Source organism: Narcine bancroftii, chromosome 4, assembly GCF_036971445.1.
Source record: "Narcine bancroftii isolate sNarBan1 chromosome 4, sNarBan1.hap1, whole genome shotgun sequence".
NCBI lineage: Eukaryota > Metazoa > Chordata > Chondrichthyes > Torpediniformes > Narcinidae > Narcine > Narcine bancroftii.
The window spans coordinates 261,577,097-261,596,217 of record NC_091472.1 but is presented as its reverse complement, the minus strand read 5'-3'; the positions used below and the strand labels follow the sequence as shown (position 1 = coordinate 261,596,217).

Below are 19,121 nucleotides of genomic sequence, written 5' to 3'. Positions count from 1 at the left end.
TCCAACCTTCTCTTAAATGACAGAAGGGACCCTGACGCAACTATTTCATTCGGAAGTTCATTCCATTCTGCCACCACTCGCTGAGTGAAAAAGCCACCTCTAATATTTCTCCTAAAGTGTTGCCCCCTTAACATTAACTCATGGCCTCTTGTTCCAACCTCCACTGCCCTCAGGGGAAAGAGTCTGTTTATGTCTAGTCTATCTATTCCTTTCATAATTTTAAATACCTCTATCAAGTCCCCTCTCAGTCGTCTACGTTCCAATGAATAATGAACAATTTTTCTGGTCAAATAGAATCACAAGAACTGCTGAAATCTTGAGCAATGAGATACTAGAGAGACACAATGTATCAGGCAACATCCATAGAGAGAAATGCTCAGTCAACATTTTGGGTCAGAGCCCTTCCTTAAGACTTTACCTCCATGCATTTTGCCTGAGCAGCTGAATCCCTCAAGCTACCCATTGTTTGCGCATTATTTGCTCAGACTGTCATTATAGAGGCCAGATGCCATCATTCAAAGAAGTCAAAGGAGTGGTTTCATCTTTCATGCTTTGAAACTGCCACAAAAAAAATCTGAAGTTGCATCAGGAATGATTGGCATTTACCTTTGTAACGATGATTTTGTTTGTATTCCAACTTAACTATGGTTGAATCCAGAAGTCTGAAAAGTTGTCTCACAAGTTACCCATATCAGGTTGGACCTCCTGAGAATAGTATGAAATTTCTGCAGATTGACTACAAGTTCAGTGGTCCTGTATGAGCTTAGATGCAGCACAGATTTAGCAACTCCATTGATTTCAAGGAAGAAACCTGCAGTCAAATTAATCAAGTTAATTGAGATGATCTTATAAGACCTGCTGAGTTTCTCTAGCACTTTTGTGTATTGCACTGAACCCCAGCATCTGTAGATTTTCTGGTTTACCTCCAATATGTTTTAAGTTTTTAAAAGTTTAAATTATATTTGGGTGCTGACCAAGACAACTTATTTCAGAACTCCAATAAACATTGAAGCTGCATAGTCCATTCTTTTTCTGTTGTAATTTCAATTCATCTGATAATTTAAGAAAAGCAAAACTAATGACAATACTTATGAAGTTTTGCAACTTCATTGGAATATTGTTTAAGGGGCTGGGAAGTACAAAAAAAATGGAGGTGCTCCAAAATCACTGGAAGAACACAGTGTAAATGGACAATGTATATAATAGGAATACATATTTATAACTTGGATGTTTGCAATGGGAAGCACGTTTTTGCAGTAGGAAATGCACCAAAACATTTTTTTTTTTTTTTTTAAATGGACCATTAAAACATTAGTTGAAGCGAATTCAATTAATGCACTTGAGAGGAAACTAAACAGGAAGAAAGAAATGTAATGATGTGCAGATTCATGAGCTGAATTCAAAGGCTTATTTAATACTATAATTCTAATATCTTATAAAATTGTAACTTAATTATCACTTTTGCATTTAGGCAGAAGATTATTTTAATTCAGCAGCTCCCCAGTATCTGGCACCTGTGGGAATTGTAGATGCCAGATTAGTGAATTTGCCAGTTGCTTGAGATTGTCTGTTGCATGATTGACGTATTAACCACGAGATGCACCAATATTGAACTTCCATAAATTTTACCTGTATTATCTGGAATATTTTTGCCGGTTGCTTGAAGCTGCTGGTTGCTTGAATTCCAGTAACGGCAGGTTATATTGTATGATGTCACTGGTTATTTCTGTATTTCAATTTAATATAATAAATAATGTTCTTAACATTTTTATTAAATTCTATTTGATCAATGATGAAATCAAAGCATGAATTAACATTTTAAATGCTCACTGATTTACACAATGATTTCCTTAAAGCAGAGGAAAAACAATGCTGTTTTAAATGCAGCTCAGTAGATTGCTGAGTTAGGTTGTGGTTTCCCAAACTGAGACTTGAGCTTATATGGCTTGGTGTTCTTTCAGTGATGTGCCTTTTCTTTCCTATGACTTGCATATTAAATCTAGACAAGCTTGTAAGAAATCTCTGACAATGGATAGGTGTGAGGACAAGAGTTGCACCTCCTACAGTCGTAGGAGAAGTGCCAGGAGTCAAGGACTGTTGCGGGGTGGGGTAGTGGGAGCAATGAGCAGACCAGGCAGAATGGATATAGCAGTCCCTGAAGAAGGCACAGGGAACGGAAGATGTGGCTTGTGCAGGGATCCAGTGGCAGCCAGAAGAAATCATAATGATGGACTGTATGTGTTGGGTATAAGCCTGCCCTCTGCTGCAGATCATGATGCCCCTGTCATGATGTCACCCTTCCACATATATAAATCCTGTGTGTTAGTAGCCATGTTAATCTAATAGAAGGATAAGGAAGCATCACATCTTTGAATCTTAATTGTGTGAGTTCATACACAACATGATGGTTAGTAGGGTGAAATCTGAAGGCTGGTGGAACTTTATCTTTGTTGCATGTACAGGGAGGGGTGGAACAGCAGGTTTGAGAAGTGAAGGAGGGCACCCTCAAGCACAGTAAATGGAAAGCTGCTTTTCCTAGGAAAAAAAAGTGACATTTCAGATGCCCCTGAATGCAGTGCCTCATTTTGAGAGCAGAGATGGAGAAACTGCAGGAAAAAAGGACAGCATCATTCCAAGAGTCACGAATATTCTAGGTAGCTGTGGGAGTCACTTGATTTACAGTAAATGCCAGTGGACGGCTTGTCTCATGAAATGGTCACCAAGAGATCCGTAAAGGGGGGAGAGAATTGTCTGAAAACGCCTTAGTGCATTTGAGAGTGGGGTAAAAGTTAATAGCAAAGGTTAAAAAAAAATATTTTTGATGTAACCTGGAAAGGCAGTGGAAGAATGATTAGAAGAGGAGTAATTTGGTATATATCAGAGGAGAATTATATAAATTCACTCTGATCATGCTACTGGAATATATAACCATATAACCACACAGCACAGAACAGGCCAGATCGGCCCTACTAGTCCATGCCGTAACAAATTCCCACCCTCCTAGTCCCACTGACCAGCACCCGGTCCATACCCCTCCAGTCCATGTAACTATCCAGTCTATCCTTAAATGTAACCAATAATCCCACCTCAACCACGTCTGCCGGAAACTCATTCCACATCCCTACCACCTTTTGCATAAAGAAATTTCCCCTCATGTTCCCCTTATAATTTTCCCCCTTCAATCTTAAGCCATGCCCTCTAGTTTGAATCTCCCCCACTCTTAATTGAAAAAGCCTATCCACATTTACTCTGTCTGTCCCTTTTAAAGTCTTAAACACCTCTATCAAGTCCCCCCTCAATCTTCTACGCTCCAGAGAAAAAAGCCCGCGTCTGCACAACCTTTCCCTGTAACTCAAACCTTGAAATCCTGTCAACATTCTCGTGAACCTTCTCAGCACTCTCTCTATTTTGTTTGCTGGAATGATATTCAGAAATGTTTTTCATTCTGATTTCCAAATCATGTTTATATGTCAATGTAATGTGATACACCTAAATATCAAATGTTGAAAATATGGAAGAAATTATTTGTTGCTTGATATCCACAACAGGTCTGATTTTGGAGGTAACAAAAGCAATGTTATCTTTCAAGGCAGTTAAACTTCATTATCATAAATCTATCAGTGAAACTCTGGTATCTGTAATTCAAGCAACCAATAGCCTCAAACAACTTGCCAAAAAAAAAAGGAACATGATGTTGAGGATGAACCAGAGTTGTTGCACTAGCTAGGCTGGTCTTAGCACAAGGGAAGGCTGAAAATACAGTCATGTTGAGTGTGATGGACTAAATTTTCTGAGTTCTGTTCTTCAGTAAGTCCATGAGTGTTTGGAGTAGGTCCGCACAGTGCAGGAGACCAAGGAAATCCCTCACCTTGATCAGACCAAGGAAATCCCTCACCTTGATCAGACCAAGGAAATCCCTCACCTTGATCAGACCAAGGAAATCCCTCACCTTCATGAGCAACGAAAGAATGGAAAAAAAAAAATCACAGCTAACCTCCACTTTGTCATCATGAGGCCAGTTCCCATGTTCATCAACTGTATGGCCTAGGAAAGGGGAATATTGGTACCCCAAACTGACACTTGTCTGGGTTGACAACTATGCTGTACTCACGCAAACAGTTGAAAAGTAGATGGAGACAAATATAGTGTTCGTTGGCTGGAGATCTGGCTACTAGCAGATCAACTATGTAAACATGGACAAGAGGAAAACTATGAACCACATCATTCATCAGCCTCTGAAATGTCTGTGCTAAATTTCCTACGCCAAACGGCATATATACCCACTCACAGTCCAAAAGGACCCATGAGGCCTCTCTTGTGAGCATCAGCAGGCTCCACTGGGATTTGATGATGTGCCAGAATCATATCAATTGGAGAAAATGCAACGACCACCAAGAGATGATGAAAAATTCTGGAGATGCAGGATGGAGTTCTGATCAAGCACTACGGGTACAGGGTTCTCTACATGGGAGCCAATCTCCCAGTGTCTTCTTGGGCACCACCTGGAGAGGAGACAACCAGTTACTTTCGGACTGTCAAATGATTCCCAGTTCCAGCATATGATAAAATTTAGCCTTAGCAATCTGTGCTGAAGATTGGGAGTTGGGGGTGGGGGAAGGCAGTTGCCAAGGCGAAACGGTGGTTCATGTGTTTGTACATGGTGGGTGATAGAATGTTTGATGTCAGTAGGCTTGTAAATTGGGAGAGTAATCTTTGGATATTCTCATACAAGGGTGTCAAAATGTGTAGTCAATGTTGTGGTCTTGAAAGATGGACTGACATGCTGTGCATTGCTGACGATCCCATGAACTTTGAGGCTGGTAGTAGAGTCAATAAGTTTGTAATGTTTGACATCCACCAGCATTCCATACTTGCTTAAGAATCAGCTCTGATGATGGGTGTAGGTACATTGGCAATATTTAAAAACCCACCCAAAAACATGGCAAAGACAAAAATTAAGTGAGAGCGATTTTTCTCCATTTGTAGAAATGGGAGATTTATTGACAGCTAGTACAGCAGTTGAATGGTAGTGGAGGTTACATGGATATCGATGGACGGAGAATGCTAAATTTCACTCTGGTATCTTCTCAAAAGCGAATGCCTTGGCATTTGTCAAATAGCGGATGACTGTGCAGATCTGCACTAAGAAGACTTGTTGCCCCTGTATACTGCATTTCTCTGCAGTATACAGTGTTGAACCTTGTTGCTGAATCTCCAGTGATACCAGCATTCATTGCCAGCACACAATGATATGAAGCCTCATCTCCACCCCCGATGTGAACAACATTGCCCTTTTGGGCTGTCCCTGTGGCCCTGATCCACAGTGATGTGGCAGGTGAACACCTGGATTTCATGCAAGTTGATCAACAGTATGCTGCAGTTCCATCATTTCCAATTGACATATGGAAGGAGGCTCAGAAGTGCTGACTGTTTGCACCAACCTGCCCAGCATAGCCAGCCCTAAGATCTTGTTAGCGATCTTAGCAAGTTCATTAATGTCTACAGCCTCCGATGCTGACATCAGGGTTAGACAAACATTATCAGGGAGTCACTGTAAAAACAATTGCTTTAGGACATTGTCTTCCAGCTTGCTTTCTCCTAACAGCTGATATAGTCACCAAAGAAGCTGTGACAGCTTCCTATCCCCCAGCTCTTTCAAGAAGACAATGTAAACATTAGTTCTGAAGTGCTAGTGTGCCTGATCAACTTGGCTTTAAGCTTATTATACAGTCTTTGACTAGCAGAGAAATTTAAGAATTCACGTACTTCTTGTACCACATCCAGTTGCAAAGAGGCAACATACATCAAATAAATCTACTGTGATGTTATGTTCTGAGTATAAAATTGAACCTCCACCTGCATAATCCATAACACTGGGTGAGTGATCCAAAACAATGGTAGTTTCAAACTGACTGTTGCAATGAATGGTACAGCTGCAGTGGAGGTTAAATGACTTGCCTCCTCTGTCTCCACATTATACATGGATGAAAGTAGATACTTCCTATGTAGACAGTAGAACAGCAAATGTACATGAAACAGCAGAACACATCAGGGTAGTAAAGAACTAGCTAGTTATGAATTCCATACTCACTACTGCATGTACAGTTGAGCAGGTAGTCAATGGATCCATTCCCAGACTGCTAGGTTGAAATGAATTAATACAAGTCACCTCGGTCACTTGATCTCTATTGCCCAATCAGCTTTTTGCTGATACTGAGCTTTTTTCAAATCCACCTGCCAGAGTCACCTGACTATAATTGCCAGGTTCAGCCTTCATATAAAATCCCTGCTGGTCTGCTACAATTTATTTAGCAAGATCCCACAAGCATCTGATGATAATGATCAAATAATTTACTTTAGTGATAGTTAAAGGACACAAATTGAGCAAGGTTAATTTTTCTACACTTATTTAAGAAAGCACAGGGATTGTTTATATTCATTCTGAAGAGCAAACGGGGGCTCACCTTAATGCATTATCCAAAATTTGCCACCTCCATCAATATGGCACTTTGATATCAACTTCAACCTTTGTCCCCAAATCATTTGAGTAAGGCTTGAAAGGAGAATCTTCAGGATTAGATGCAGCAATGCCACCAAATCAGCCACAAAAGAATATATGTCTCAATGGGTTACTAAGGTAAATATAAAGCAAATATTTCATTCAGGAAACAATAATTTCACATTTTAAGTTAACCATTTCTAAACCCATCCTTCTGAAGCTCCCAGTTTTGTCCACATCTTTTGTCCACACTTATAAAAATAAACTGACCAATATTTTTTTACTTTACAAAGGATTGAAACATTAGTCATGATTTCTAATATTTGTGGGTCACAAATATAATTGTTTAATTTTAAAACTGAGTTATCTTTGATCATTTTGAATTGATCAATTCCATGACACTGTGCAGTCTCTTAAAGATCACCAATGCCTGTAACTGATGGAAAATGTTTATATCACCATTATTGTTTTCAGATTATCTGCATTCAAAGGAGGAGAAATGCTGAGGAGAGCAAGAAATTAGCCTTGTTTGATGTTCTCAGGGGAAAATAGACAGTCTTTTTTCCTAATCAGTGATGACATGATTTAAATGGTTTTCTAACAGCCAGCCACATTCACTCCTGCTTAGTGGATTGTTTATCCAAATTTTATAACCAAGATATTGATATTTAAGCATCTTAATTTAAGTTTCTATTATTCTAGATATTGATTTAATGTTCTATTTATTGGCAGGACTAATGACACGGTGCTTCTTTCTTACAAAGACCTTTTGCCTGTAACACAAATTATTATTGGGGACACAAACAGAACAAACTCAAAAGCAGCCTACAAACTTGGACCTCTTCGTTGCTATGGTGACAGTAAGTGTCAGATTCAATTTCAGGATTGGACTGTAAGAATTTAATACCACTCAGTGAATGAAGGTAATGCATCCCAATTATTTATTGCTTGTTTAACCAACAGAAAGTAAACTAATTGTGTGTTTTTGTTTGAAGATATGTGTCCTACCATTTATGTCAGCTTCAAAGTTGCGAGCTAACATCATATTGTTTCTAACTTGCCACAATCTAATCATAGAATTAAAATGTCATAATTGACCAGCAGGGTAAAACTCAGATGTTTCAGTAAAATTATTTTTTTATATGTTTGAGGTTTCACTCTGCTCCATACTATAAATAATGCTGTTCATTACTTTAATATTGTAACGTGAATTTGGTCCACAAAGAAATGGTCAACATTCACAATACATGTTAATTTACATTAAGTACTGTGATAACATCTGTAATTGTTGAGTTTAAATTTGATGGTTTATGACAACAATGTTTAAGAGACTTTTGGAACAATAGCAATATTTAAGAAGCTTTCAGACAGACACATGGTTAGGCAGGAACAGTGGGATACAAACCATGTGCAAGCACATGGGATTAGATTGGCATCATGGTCAGTGCAGACATAATGTGCTAAATAACTCTTATTCAGCTATTTTGTTCATTGGTCTATGTTCCGTGGGGTTGTAGAAAATAATGAAATGAGATAAATCCACAAACAGCAACATCTAATTACTCCATGAAAGAGTATTCATTAAAAAAGAGCATCTTGTGAGATGAGCCAAGAATCTCAGAGGCATTACAGTTTAGAAGGCAATTATTCCATCCGAGTTCGTGTCAGATCTCTGTAAACAAGCTGCACCATTATGAACATCTTTTATTTTATTGATTAAACTCGAAGGTGTTCAAAAGGAAACTATATGCAAGATCCTGTAATTTTGAGTGAGGTGATTTCATTACTTGAAACATAGAACATAGAACAGAACAGAACAGCATAGTATAGGCCATTCAGCTAACAATACTGTGCTGACCAATATAAACCTCCTCCATGATCAATCTAACCCTTCTCTCCCTCACAATCCATAACCCCTAATTTATCTTACATCCATGTGCCCAAGTGTCTCTTAAATGTCATCCTTGCATCAGCCACAACCACTCCCTCACCCCCCACCCCCAGCAATGCATTCCAGGTACCCAGCACTCTTCTAAGCAAAAGCATCTTACCTTTGCCATCTCCCATAAACTTTCCTCCACTCATCTTAAACAAGTATCCTCTGGTATAGCCCATTACCGTCCTCGGGAAAAAAATGGTGGCTGTCAACCCTGTGCCTCTCATTATTATATACAGCTCTATTTGTGAAAGAGAAAATCCCTAGCTCGATCAAACTTTCCTCATCAGATGTTCTCTAATCCAGCAGAAACCTGATGCATCTCCTCTGAAACTTCCACATCCTTCCTGACAGGAATCATTTGGCTGTTGTTTTGGATGTTTGTTTCCCTATACCCAGCAGACAGCAGGCAAAAACAAGAAGTAAAATTCTCTGGAGGTATTTGTTGTTCCCTTTCTGCTCTAAACCAGAACCTGATGATCTCGTGTGTGTTGGTGCTGGATATGGTCACATAATTCAGACCTTAATAATATGTAGCATCCAAACAATTCACAATGGACTGTGGTGACACAATGAACACCATGTACATCATGCCCTTTCCAGTTCCTTTACCCTTCCTGGACAGGGAATGTGAGGAGGACCCAAAATAGTTATTTAGTGACATATTTGTGGGGACAGAAATAATGAGACGTTACTACAAATTCCCTTCAATTTCACATGCAAGTCAATAATTCCTTGTATCCTCCCTCCCCCAAGAATCAGACGTTTACCTGAGAAACCAGAAAAAAAATAATGTAAAATGAGGTCATTATCACAGTGCTGGTATGGGAGATGCCTGAACTTCCGATATTGCAATAGAAAGTTCATAATTTCAGTGTACTTGAGGGTGCCCTGAGATGGTGGGAACACCATTTTGAGGAGGGGCAGTACCTGAAGTGGAAAATGGGCAAAAGATTTTCAAGTCCGGATTTCAGTACTTAGAAGTTAATCATCAGCTCAAACCTTTCTTTGTCCATTCAGAAAATTACTGGAATGCAGCTTCATTTAACACCGAGAGCTCATACCTCCATTTCCCAACCTTCCACGGGGAGCTAAGTGCCGATATTTCATTTTTCTTCAAAACAACTGCTTCCTCAGGGGTTTTCCTGGAGAATCTGGGAATCAAGGACTTCATAAGAATAGAGCTGAACTGTAAGTAAGACACCATTAAAAACAGAAATCAATATTCAAATAAAACACCAGGCAATCTTTAGCTTGCTTAAGCCTGTATTAATGCCATGTGTTAATGGACTCTGAATGGATGAAACATTTGATCCAACTTCAAGGTAAAAGTAAGACTACATGTGATATTTAGTTTGGAGTACAGGAGTTAATACATCCTTTCAACAACAATTCGGAGACACTAATTCAATGAGTGCTTAAAATTTTGGTTTCTGAATAAATTTACAACTAGAGTAAAAATGTCAATAATAATATCTGTACACTCAAAGTCTCCTATGTTCTTATTACTCTATTTTTGTTTATTACCTCAATCTTTCTATGAAGTATGCAAAATAAATTTGTTTTTGTCAGTGAAGATTAGTCACATTCTCAAGCTTGCTGTAATGAAATATATTGCAAACAGAGTTTTATTATTGTAATAAAACATTTTCCAAGCACATCTTTGATCTTTCTATTATTATTGGTTAAACTAAAAAAAAAATCAAACCCATTGAACAGATTCATTGTTGCTCTGTTATTGCCACATTTTCAGTATGATGGATATTTTCTCTATCTGAAATAGTGTGCATTTTGAAAAAAAATCTCAATTTTGTTGTTCTCATTGAAGACTTAAGATTATGATTTTATTAATATTCTGAGTGGGAATAAAAGTACCTTTGTGGTAAATGATGCATTCCATTTATCTAATTATACTGTCATTTTCAGTGAGGGACAGAATAACTGAACGCATTAGCAACAACATTTTCTGTGAAAGGATCGAACAGCATGGAATTTTTAATCTGTTTTCTTAATCGTTCCTTTTTGATTGAAGATTATCGTGAAGGTCTTCCTCAGAAGTTTAACACCAAAATTCTATCCTGAGATAATAATTCACTAATACTTCTGCCTGAAATTCTCCCCTCTGTGCTAACAGAGAGAAGATCAATAGTTCATATGTTTAAATCGCTTTGAAGCCCAGACAGTAATTTCAAGATATTTACACTGAGGTGCCATAATTTGTGAACATGCTCTCTGCACCTTATCACAAATTATCCTACTCTGAAATTATAATAGTATCCATTAGCACATAGGTTTCAAAGAGATTTTAAATCATCTTTTATTCATCGATGTACAGAAAGCCTATTAGCGTGCTTTCAAGGAATTTGTGATTTCTTGGTATCAGGGCTAAATGAAGAAGTCCAGGTTTCAAAGAGACAGACAAATAATAAACTGGAACAAGACGTAGGGAAGCTGATACAAAACTATGAATCCAATTTACCTGCACGTTCTGAAAGTGAAAGTATGAAAAGTATTTTTTAATTTTTGTCACCATTCAAATTTTATCAAAATTGCAATTGCCCTGCATAAGTCATAAGGAATTTCATTGTGACCATTTTTGGTCCATTATACTGAGGGCAGATTTGGATTCCAAAAATCTAACCCTTTTAAGAAAATATGTGTTTACTTTGATGGCGCACATCCTCATGGCGAACTGGTCCCGCTTGTGTTGCCACATGGCCGGGCAGCCATGGGGAAATGGTGTTGTTTTTCTCTGACTCCAGCATCCCTTCCAGCGCGCACCCTGGGCAGCGATTATGGTGTCATAATGCACCAGGTGACTGAGCTCATGCTGCCCTTAAAGGGACACGCTGAATTTGAATAAAAAGAGTCGTTAACGACCCTCAACATGGTGGCTGTGTTTCTTCCACTGCTCACACTGCCACAGTGGTGACCCCGACGAGCCCAGACATTTTTCTGGACTCAAAACACCATGGATTCAGCAGAGGTTAACACTGTCTCCATCAAGCTTCTCCCCTTTTGGACCCACTGACCGAGAACATGATTTGGGCAGGCGGAAGCACAATTTCAACTCCGCCACATCACCTCCGACGCCACGATGTTCTATCATGTTGTGAGCACTCTGGACCAAGAATCGGCAGCGAGGGTGGACGACATCATCCACCACCCCCGGCTACGGGCAAGTACACCACCCTCAAAGACTTGCTGCTTGCAACTTTCGGGCTAACTCCCAAGCAATGGGCTTCCAGGCTCCTTCACCTAGATGGGCTTTGGATCCATAGTCCGTCGGCACTGATGGATGAAATGCTGTCCCTGGTGAAAGACCACAAGCCTTGTTTTCTCTTCTGCCAGATATTCCTGGAACAGATGCCGACGGACATCCAGCTACTCCTCACAGATGAAGACTTCTCAAACCCGATGAAAGCAGCAGCCTGTGCGGATGACCTCTGGCGCACAAAGAGGGGGAATGAGGCAGCTCTCAACCAGGTGGCATGACCATGAGCCAGCCGACCGCAAACCACTCCCAAGACCAAGCCAGAGGAGGGCCAGTTGACCTGGTGTTTCAACTCCAGCACTGGGGAGTGCAAGCCTGTAAGTGCCGCCAGTCCTGTAGGTTTCAGGGAAATGACCAGGCCAGCCACTGCTGATGGCTGCGACGGCTGGCCACACAAACAACCTCCTTCATTTCCTCAGAGCTCACAGCCTACTGGTTGACATGAAGGGCAAAAGAGTGGTCAACACGCAAATGTTCAACTCCACCCAGATGGACACAGCAGAAGCCCGCAGGCCTGAAATCGCCACCATAGCTGCTGCCAGGGATGAGTTTGATGAAATCCTCCACAAATTCCCCGCCATCTTAGAGCCATGGTTCAACGCTGTCCTGCCCCAGCATGGGGTCTTCCACCACATCGCCACATAGGGCTGCCCACTGCATGCTAGACCTAGACGGCTGCTGCCCGAGGAGTTCTACAGGGTCCAGGAACTGGGAATCTTCTGGTGCTTGGACAGCGCCTGGACATGGCCAATCCATATGGTCCTGAAATCATCTGGGGCTGGAGACCGTGCGGGGGCTACTGTCAGTTGAACAACACATCCACCCCTGACAGGTACCCGATGCCCCACATACAGGACTTCTCCACCAACCTCCATGGCGCATGGGTCTTCTCCAAAGTGGACCTCGTGCGGGGATACCATCAGATCCCGGTGCGTCCAGATGACATGGGTAAGACAGCCTCTTCGAGTTCCTGCGTATGCCCTTTGGTGTAAGGAATGTGGTCCAAATGTTCCAGCGCCTCATGGATGCGGTTGGAAAAGACCTGGACTTTGTGTTCATTTACCTGGATGATATTCTCATTGCCAGTCGCAACCGCGATGAACACAAAGCCCACCTCCACACACTCTTTGCCCGGCTGGCAGACTTCAGTCTCACGGTCAACGCGGCCAAATACCAGTTCAGCAAGGAGTCCTTCCAGTTCCTGGGGTCCACCATTTCAGGGTCTGGGGCCGCGCCGGCGCCGGAGAAGGTAGCAGCTGTTCAATTATTCCCTAAACCCTCCACCCTGAAAGGCCTCCAAGAGTTTGCGGGGATGGTTAACTTTTACCATTGTTTCATCCTCGGAGCCGTGCGCACCATGCGCCCATTATTCATGCTCATGGCCACCAAAGAAAAGACTTTATCGTGATCAGAGGAGGCGGACAGGGCTTTCATTGCAACAAAGGAGGCTCTAACCAGTGCCATGCTGCTGGAGCACCTACGGCCAGAGGCGCACACGGTGCTCTCGGTGGACACCTCAGCTATGGCAGTGGGGGGGAGGTTATAGAACAGTGGCTCAATGGACAATGACACCCACTGGCATTTTTCAGCAAGCAGCTGCACCTGCCGGAGCTCAAATACAGCACTTTTAACCGAGAGCTCCTGGCGCAGTATTTGGCCATCCACCATTTCTGCTTCTTCCTTGAGGGCAGGGCATTCATAGCCTTCACAGATCACAAGCCTCTCACTCAAGCACTGGTGATGGCCAAGGATCCGTGGTCCACCAGACAGCAGTGCCACCTCTCGTATGTGTCAGAGTTCATGACTGACATCTGATACAGGGCCGGCAAGGATAATGTAGAGGCGGATGCACTCTCCCATACAGACATCAACACTCTCGTGCCCGGCCTGGATTACAAGTAACTGGCTCAGGCACAGAGAAATGTTGCAGAGTCGCAGATCGCCATCTCAGGCTTTAAACTCAAGGATGTCCGGGTGCCCAGCAGCCTGGACACATTGCTCTGCGACGTCTGAACAGGCACGTTGACCCGGTAGTCCCGCCACACTGGGGGGTGAAGGTCTTCAGTCTGATCCACGGCCTCGCTCACCCAACGGTAAAGCCAACCGTGCGGATGGTCGTGGAGTGGTTTATGTGGCACAGGCTGAAGAAGGAGGTGACAGAACTGGCCAGGAGACCTCCAAGGTCCAGCGACACACGCGAGCCCCCAGCCAGAACTTCGACCCGGCGGCTTGCGGATTCCAACACATCTACGTTGATGTCGTTGGGCCCCTGCCGGTGTCCAAGGAGACTCGTTACCTCCTCATGGTGGTGGATCAGGCCTCAAAGTGGCTGAAGGCCATTCCGATTAAGGAGGCCGCAGAGATGTGCACCAGGACTCTGGTCAACCAATGGATCGCCCGTTTCAGAGTCCCAGCGCACATCACTAGGACAGAGGGTGCAGTTCATGTCTGCCCTGTGGACTCAGATGATGAAGGTCCTAGGGGTCAAACTCCACCAGACCACAGCATACCACCCGCAGTCGACCAGGTTGGTGGAGAGGTTCCACAGGCACCTGAAGGCATCGCTTATGGCCAGGTTCTGACACCACGGCCACTGACAAAAACATGCTGGTGGACCTATGCAGGCGACTGGCCTCCCTAGCTCCCTCAACCCCCCCACCCCCCCGGAATGACACAGCACCCAGCCGTTTCATCTCCCCAAAGAGCTCGAATCGACCCAGTTCGTTTTCATGCGGAGGGGACTACAAGGTGCACCACTACAGTGACCATACGAGGAGCCATACAAAGTCTTGCACCAGTCTGGCGGAAGCTTCACCCTGGATGTTCAGGGGGAGAGAGGAACTTTTTACGGTGGACTGCCTGAAGGCAGCCCATCTGATCTTGTCACAGCTGGTGCAGACGGCCACACCCAAGCGGACTGCCAAAGCGACAGGAGCTAGCCAGTTCTGTGGGGGGGGTTCTGTGGCAGCGCACATCCTCTTGGCGAACCAGCCCCGCTTGTATCGCCACGTGGCGGGGCAGCCATGGGGACATGGCGTCGTCGGAGGTTTCTCTTGGACTCCAACATCCCTTCCAGCGCGCACCCTGGGCAGCGATCATGATGTCACAATGCACCAGGTGTCTGAGCTCATGCTGCCCTTAAAGGGGCGTGCTGAATTTGAATAAAAATTGTCACTAACGACCCTCAACATGGTGGCTGTGTTTCTTCCACTGCTCACACCCTTATTCTTGCTAACTATAACATGTGGTACTCATTCCTCATTCATGCCTGAATGACTTATGTAAGGTAAAACATCATGAGATGGGAATGTGTAAGGAGTTACCCTGGGCAGGGCTGTAACAAGATGTGAATGCATCCTTGTACTTACAAGATAAGAGAGACATTGATGGATTGAGAGGCAGGAAGCTAGCAGGGAAAGGATAGCAACAGTTTTAGTCATTGGACAAGTAATGATATGATGATGTTCTAAGCACGTATCCAAGGGTATAAAAAATCACCATTTTGCTGATAACGGCAGAATGCATTCTCCGACTAACATGTTTAGTCGCAAGTGTTACAATCCGGTAATAAAGAACAAAGAACCCTGATTTCGACTCAGTCTGGTGTTTGTCTCACTCATTCATGAACAAAGCAGACCTAACACTTACCAGATGTTTCCAATTCATGGATATAGAATATATGTCTTTGTGAGTGATGTCCAGATCTCCAATACTAATTTATTTGTTTACATGTAAATTAGGTATTATTTTTTTTAATTTACACGCAGAGCATGGTAACGGGACCTTCTGTCCCATAAGCCCATGTCCCCCAAATGAACCAGTTAACCAACAATCCCCATAAATTTTTGAAGGGTGGTAGAAAATCAGATCACTCAGAGGAAAGCTACATAGATGGAAAGACTGAACAAGCTCCTGAAAGGCAGTGTCAGATTCAAACCTGGCCTCTGGTGCTGCAATAGAATTGCACATAGTTTCCACAATTAGCAGCGGAATGATATCAAAAACTAATGATATTAAGTTACCTTATTAATCAAGTTTAATCAAACATTGATCTAGCTTTCACTGCAGTTCGGTGGATAATTCTCCTGCCTTTGTGTGAAGGGTTGTGATTTAAGTCCCATCCAGATTTCTGAGTCCAATAGTCTCAGCTAAATTTTAGTGCAGTGTGGTACATTGTCAGCAGCATCTTCTTGTAAATGAAATACAAAGCCAATATCTACCATATATACTTGTATAATAGTTAATCCCCCCCCCCCTTCCTTTTTATGGCCCAAAAATTTAGTGTTCTCTGTATGACACGTGAAAAAGTCAACTCCTATATTTTTGGCCAAGATTCCTCCCCATCCGAATTCATGACACTCTGACTGCAAACCCTTACCTTAGAAGTCCACCTATCTGAGCTCCCAATGCCCCGCACACAGACCCTCGCCTCAGCCATCCACCCACCAGAGCTCCCAACACCTGGGCACAGACTCTCTTCTAGGTTCTGGCCACTTGCCCATCTGAGCTCCTGATGCCCTGAATGCAGACATCATCCAGTCCCAGCTATCCAAAGTCCAGATGTCCCAACCACAGACTCTCTCCAAGGTCCTAACTCCTCACCCATCCAAACTCCTGATGCCACAACTGCAGATCCTTTCCTTGGCCGCCCTCCCATCCAAACACCCGATGCTACGACCACAGATCCTCGCCTCGGCCACCCTCCCATCTGAATCCCTGATGCCACAACTGCAGATCCTCACCTCGGCTGCTCTTCCATCCGAGCGCTTGTTGCAGTGACTGCAGATCCTTGCCTTTGCCGCCCACCCATCCAACTCTCAATGCCCCGAATGCAGCTGGTCCCGGCCATCCAAGCTCCCAATGCCGAGAACAACACAGGTACTTACAGTGTCACAAGTATGATCGGAGTAAAAGTTGACACCCCCCAAATTTGACCCAAAATATTGCTCCGAATACCTCGACTATAACATGAGCATATGTGGTTCTTCCTTTGGTGGGTGTGACATATTATTCTTGAGAAGATTAGAGAAGTTGATTAAAGTATTCTGTACAATATTTAAGTCTTCATCAGCAATACTAAAACAGGTTATTTAATATGTGAAAATTCACTCCAGTATTTTGACAATTGTGATTACCAATAATTATATTTCTTTACCTGTTAACCACTCTGGGATATTTTGAGGTTATGAAGTATACTTTAAAAGTGGGAATCTCTTTTTTTTGTTATTCCTTCCAAATAGTATGTCTATGATTATATGAAAACAATCTAACTTGGTTAAAAATAATGAATCCAAGCCTTCTGCTTTTTTTAAAAGGGAGGATAGTGTTAATGGAGTCTGGACGTATTTGACGATTTCTTTCTTCTAGGTTTGGCACAATTACTGAAGACTGTTTCTCATGCTGACGATAATTACCTCTGCTTGTATTCTCTGTGCCACCTTCAGCTCCAATGGAAGTGGTTCTCTCATTCGATGTGGGTAATGGACCCTTAGAGGTGACTGTGAAATCACCCATGCATTTGAATGACAATCAATGGCATTATGTTGAAGCAGAACGAAATATCAAGGAGGCATCGCTTCAAGTGGATCACCTACCAAGAAAGTCTAAAGAGGCCCCTTCCGATGGGCACATTCAATTACAGCTCAGCAGCCGACTGTTTGTAGGTAGGAGACCCTTGTTGACTAATCACCTGTCACTATTCCTAACACCTACATATGGCTGTAACATACAATTCAATTCAGATAATCATATTATTTCATTACAATGTACTGTAAACCCCCCCCAACACCCCTCCGCCCCGGCCCCCTATCCAGCACCTATGGGAATTGGTAGATGCTGGATAAGTGAATTTTCTGGTTGCTTAGGATTGTGTGTTGTGTGGATTGGCAAAATGACCACTTGGGGTGCCAATTTTAATCTTATCTTTTTTTTAACCTATTCATTGTCCAAGCAACAACATTTCTTCAAACTAAGTGTCTATTTTTTTTTACATCACAAATGGATCCAGGTCATCATTTCCAGAGATAATCTTGATATTTTGTAACATGGAACTGTTCTTTTGATCTATTCTGAATTAGTTTCTCTGCTTGTGCTTGGCTTTTTACTCAGTTTTAATTAAAAAATATAAACCCACTCACGGGTTTCCTGTGAACTGCATGGACAGGTCCAGTGTTACCACCGGTGATTACATTGAAAAAATATCTCTGGCCTGCATTTTTTACACAGAGAGTTGTGCGTGACTGGAATGTATTTGCATTGGTGGAGGTGGAGGCTGGTACAATAAGGACATTTAAAAGACTCTTAGATAGGCATATTGATACAGAAAAGGAGGAGGGTTAGGGTTGTGAGGTAGGGAAGGTTTAGTTTGTTGAGTAGATCAGCAGAACATCAAGGGTCAATTGGCCTGTACTGTGCTGTAATCTTCTATGAATTTTGTTCAGTAGGGTTTATTGCCAACACCCCACTGCTTATTGCCTAGAATGATCTGTTCAGTAAGGCTGAACCTGGTAGCTATCAAGTGCTAGTGACTTGGGTCAGAGGAAACAGCAGGGCCTCCTGTACTGTAATTAGGATTGAGAGGAACTCTGGCCCAGAAATTGATTAGGAATTATTTGTCAGACAGCAGGCCCCTAGCTTTGCTGGGTGGCAAAACAATTAAAATTTTGGATTATTTGGAAACATTTGGAAATAAGTTAAGAAAGAATAAATAAAACAAACCAAAAGGTTAAAAATCTTTGAACAACAATGACTGCAATACAAATAACCACGAACAATCCAACCTTTCCTCACACTTAAAACCTTCACTTGAAATGAATGGTGTTTTCTCTGCCAGGTCTGCCTGGCACAGGATCTGTAAGAATGCTCCACAGGTTAAACACTTAAGCAAATTCTTTCTCCACCGTTGGTTGCCATGGACACCACAGTTCACGATGGAATGAGTGATAATAACAGAAGGGTTGAGCCCATGATATTTATCTATCCTCCACTGATCCTGTATTGGGCAGAATCATGAACTGATTTAAATCCCATTGAATATTAATTTGTTGGACCCATATTTAACCTTCTTATTGGCTTTAACCTATTTGTAAACGTGAATTAAAAGACATTGAGTTAATAATGTGAATGATCTACATATAGCTCTTCTTAGCGTGATGCAGCAGAGGTAGATCATAGTTAATCATGATTTTATCAATTGTTTGAAAGGATTTCATCATGACTTTTCTGCATTATTGAGTGCATTACATCTACTAAACATTCTATGAATGGTTTATGAAGCACCCAAGTGCTTTGTAAACATTATATCGGTTGAGAAGTAACAGAAGCTTTAAATGCTGATGAAGATGTGACCATGTTCCTGAATAAGTTGTTCAAGCCCAAGGATATGTGAAAATGTTAATTTAAGGCCTAATTTG

General features: G+C 42.2%; 1 protein-coding gene and 1 long non-coding RNA gene across 14 annotated transcripts in view; one reads left to right on the top strand and one right to left on the bottom strand.

Moving 5' to 3' along the window:
- The window catches only part of LOC138761906 (uncharacterized), a 53,262-nt gene extending 42,072 nt beyond the window's left edge, over nt 1-11,190 (bottom strand). For 2 of the 9 annotated variants that reach the window (XR_011356602.1, XR_011356598.1), the window contains exons 1-6: nt 11,101-11,190; nt 9,500-9,624; nt 6,465-6,632; nt 4,289-4,502; nt 1,630-1,726; nt 607-811 (exon numbers count right to left, since the gene is read on the bottom strand). This is a non-coding gene — a long non-coding RNA (uncharacterized lncRNA). The other 7 variants (XR_011356599.1, XR_011356601.1, XR_011356603.1 and 4 more) reach the window with 7 other exon arrangements.
- Nucleotides 1-19,121, top strand: part of LOC138761905 (contactin-associated protein-like 5) — an 857,011-nt gene that overhangs the window by 572,106 nt on the left and 265,784 nt on the right. For all 5 annotated transcript variants that reach the window (XM_069934856.1, XM_069934855.1, XM_069934854.1 and 2 more), the window contains exons 15-17: nt 7,232-7,359; nt 9,456-9,626; nt 17,154-17,372. In XM_069934856.1, coding sequence (XP_069790957.1) covers nt 7,232-7,359; nt 9,456-9,626; nt 17,154-17,372 — 518 coding nt within the window. The remainder of the gene's footprint in view (nt 1-7,231; nt 7,360-9,455; nt 9,627-17,153; nt 17,373-19,121) is intronic.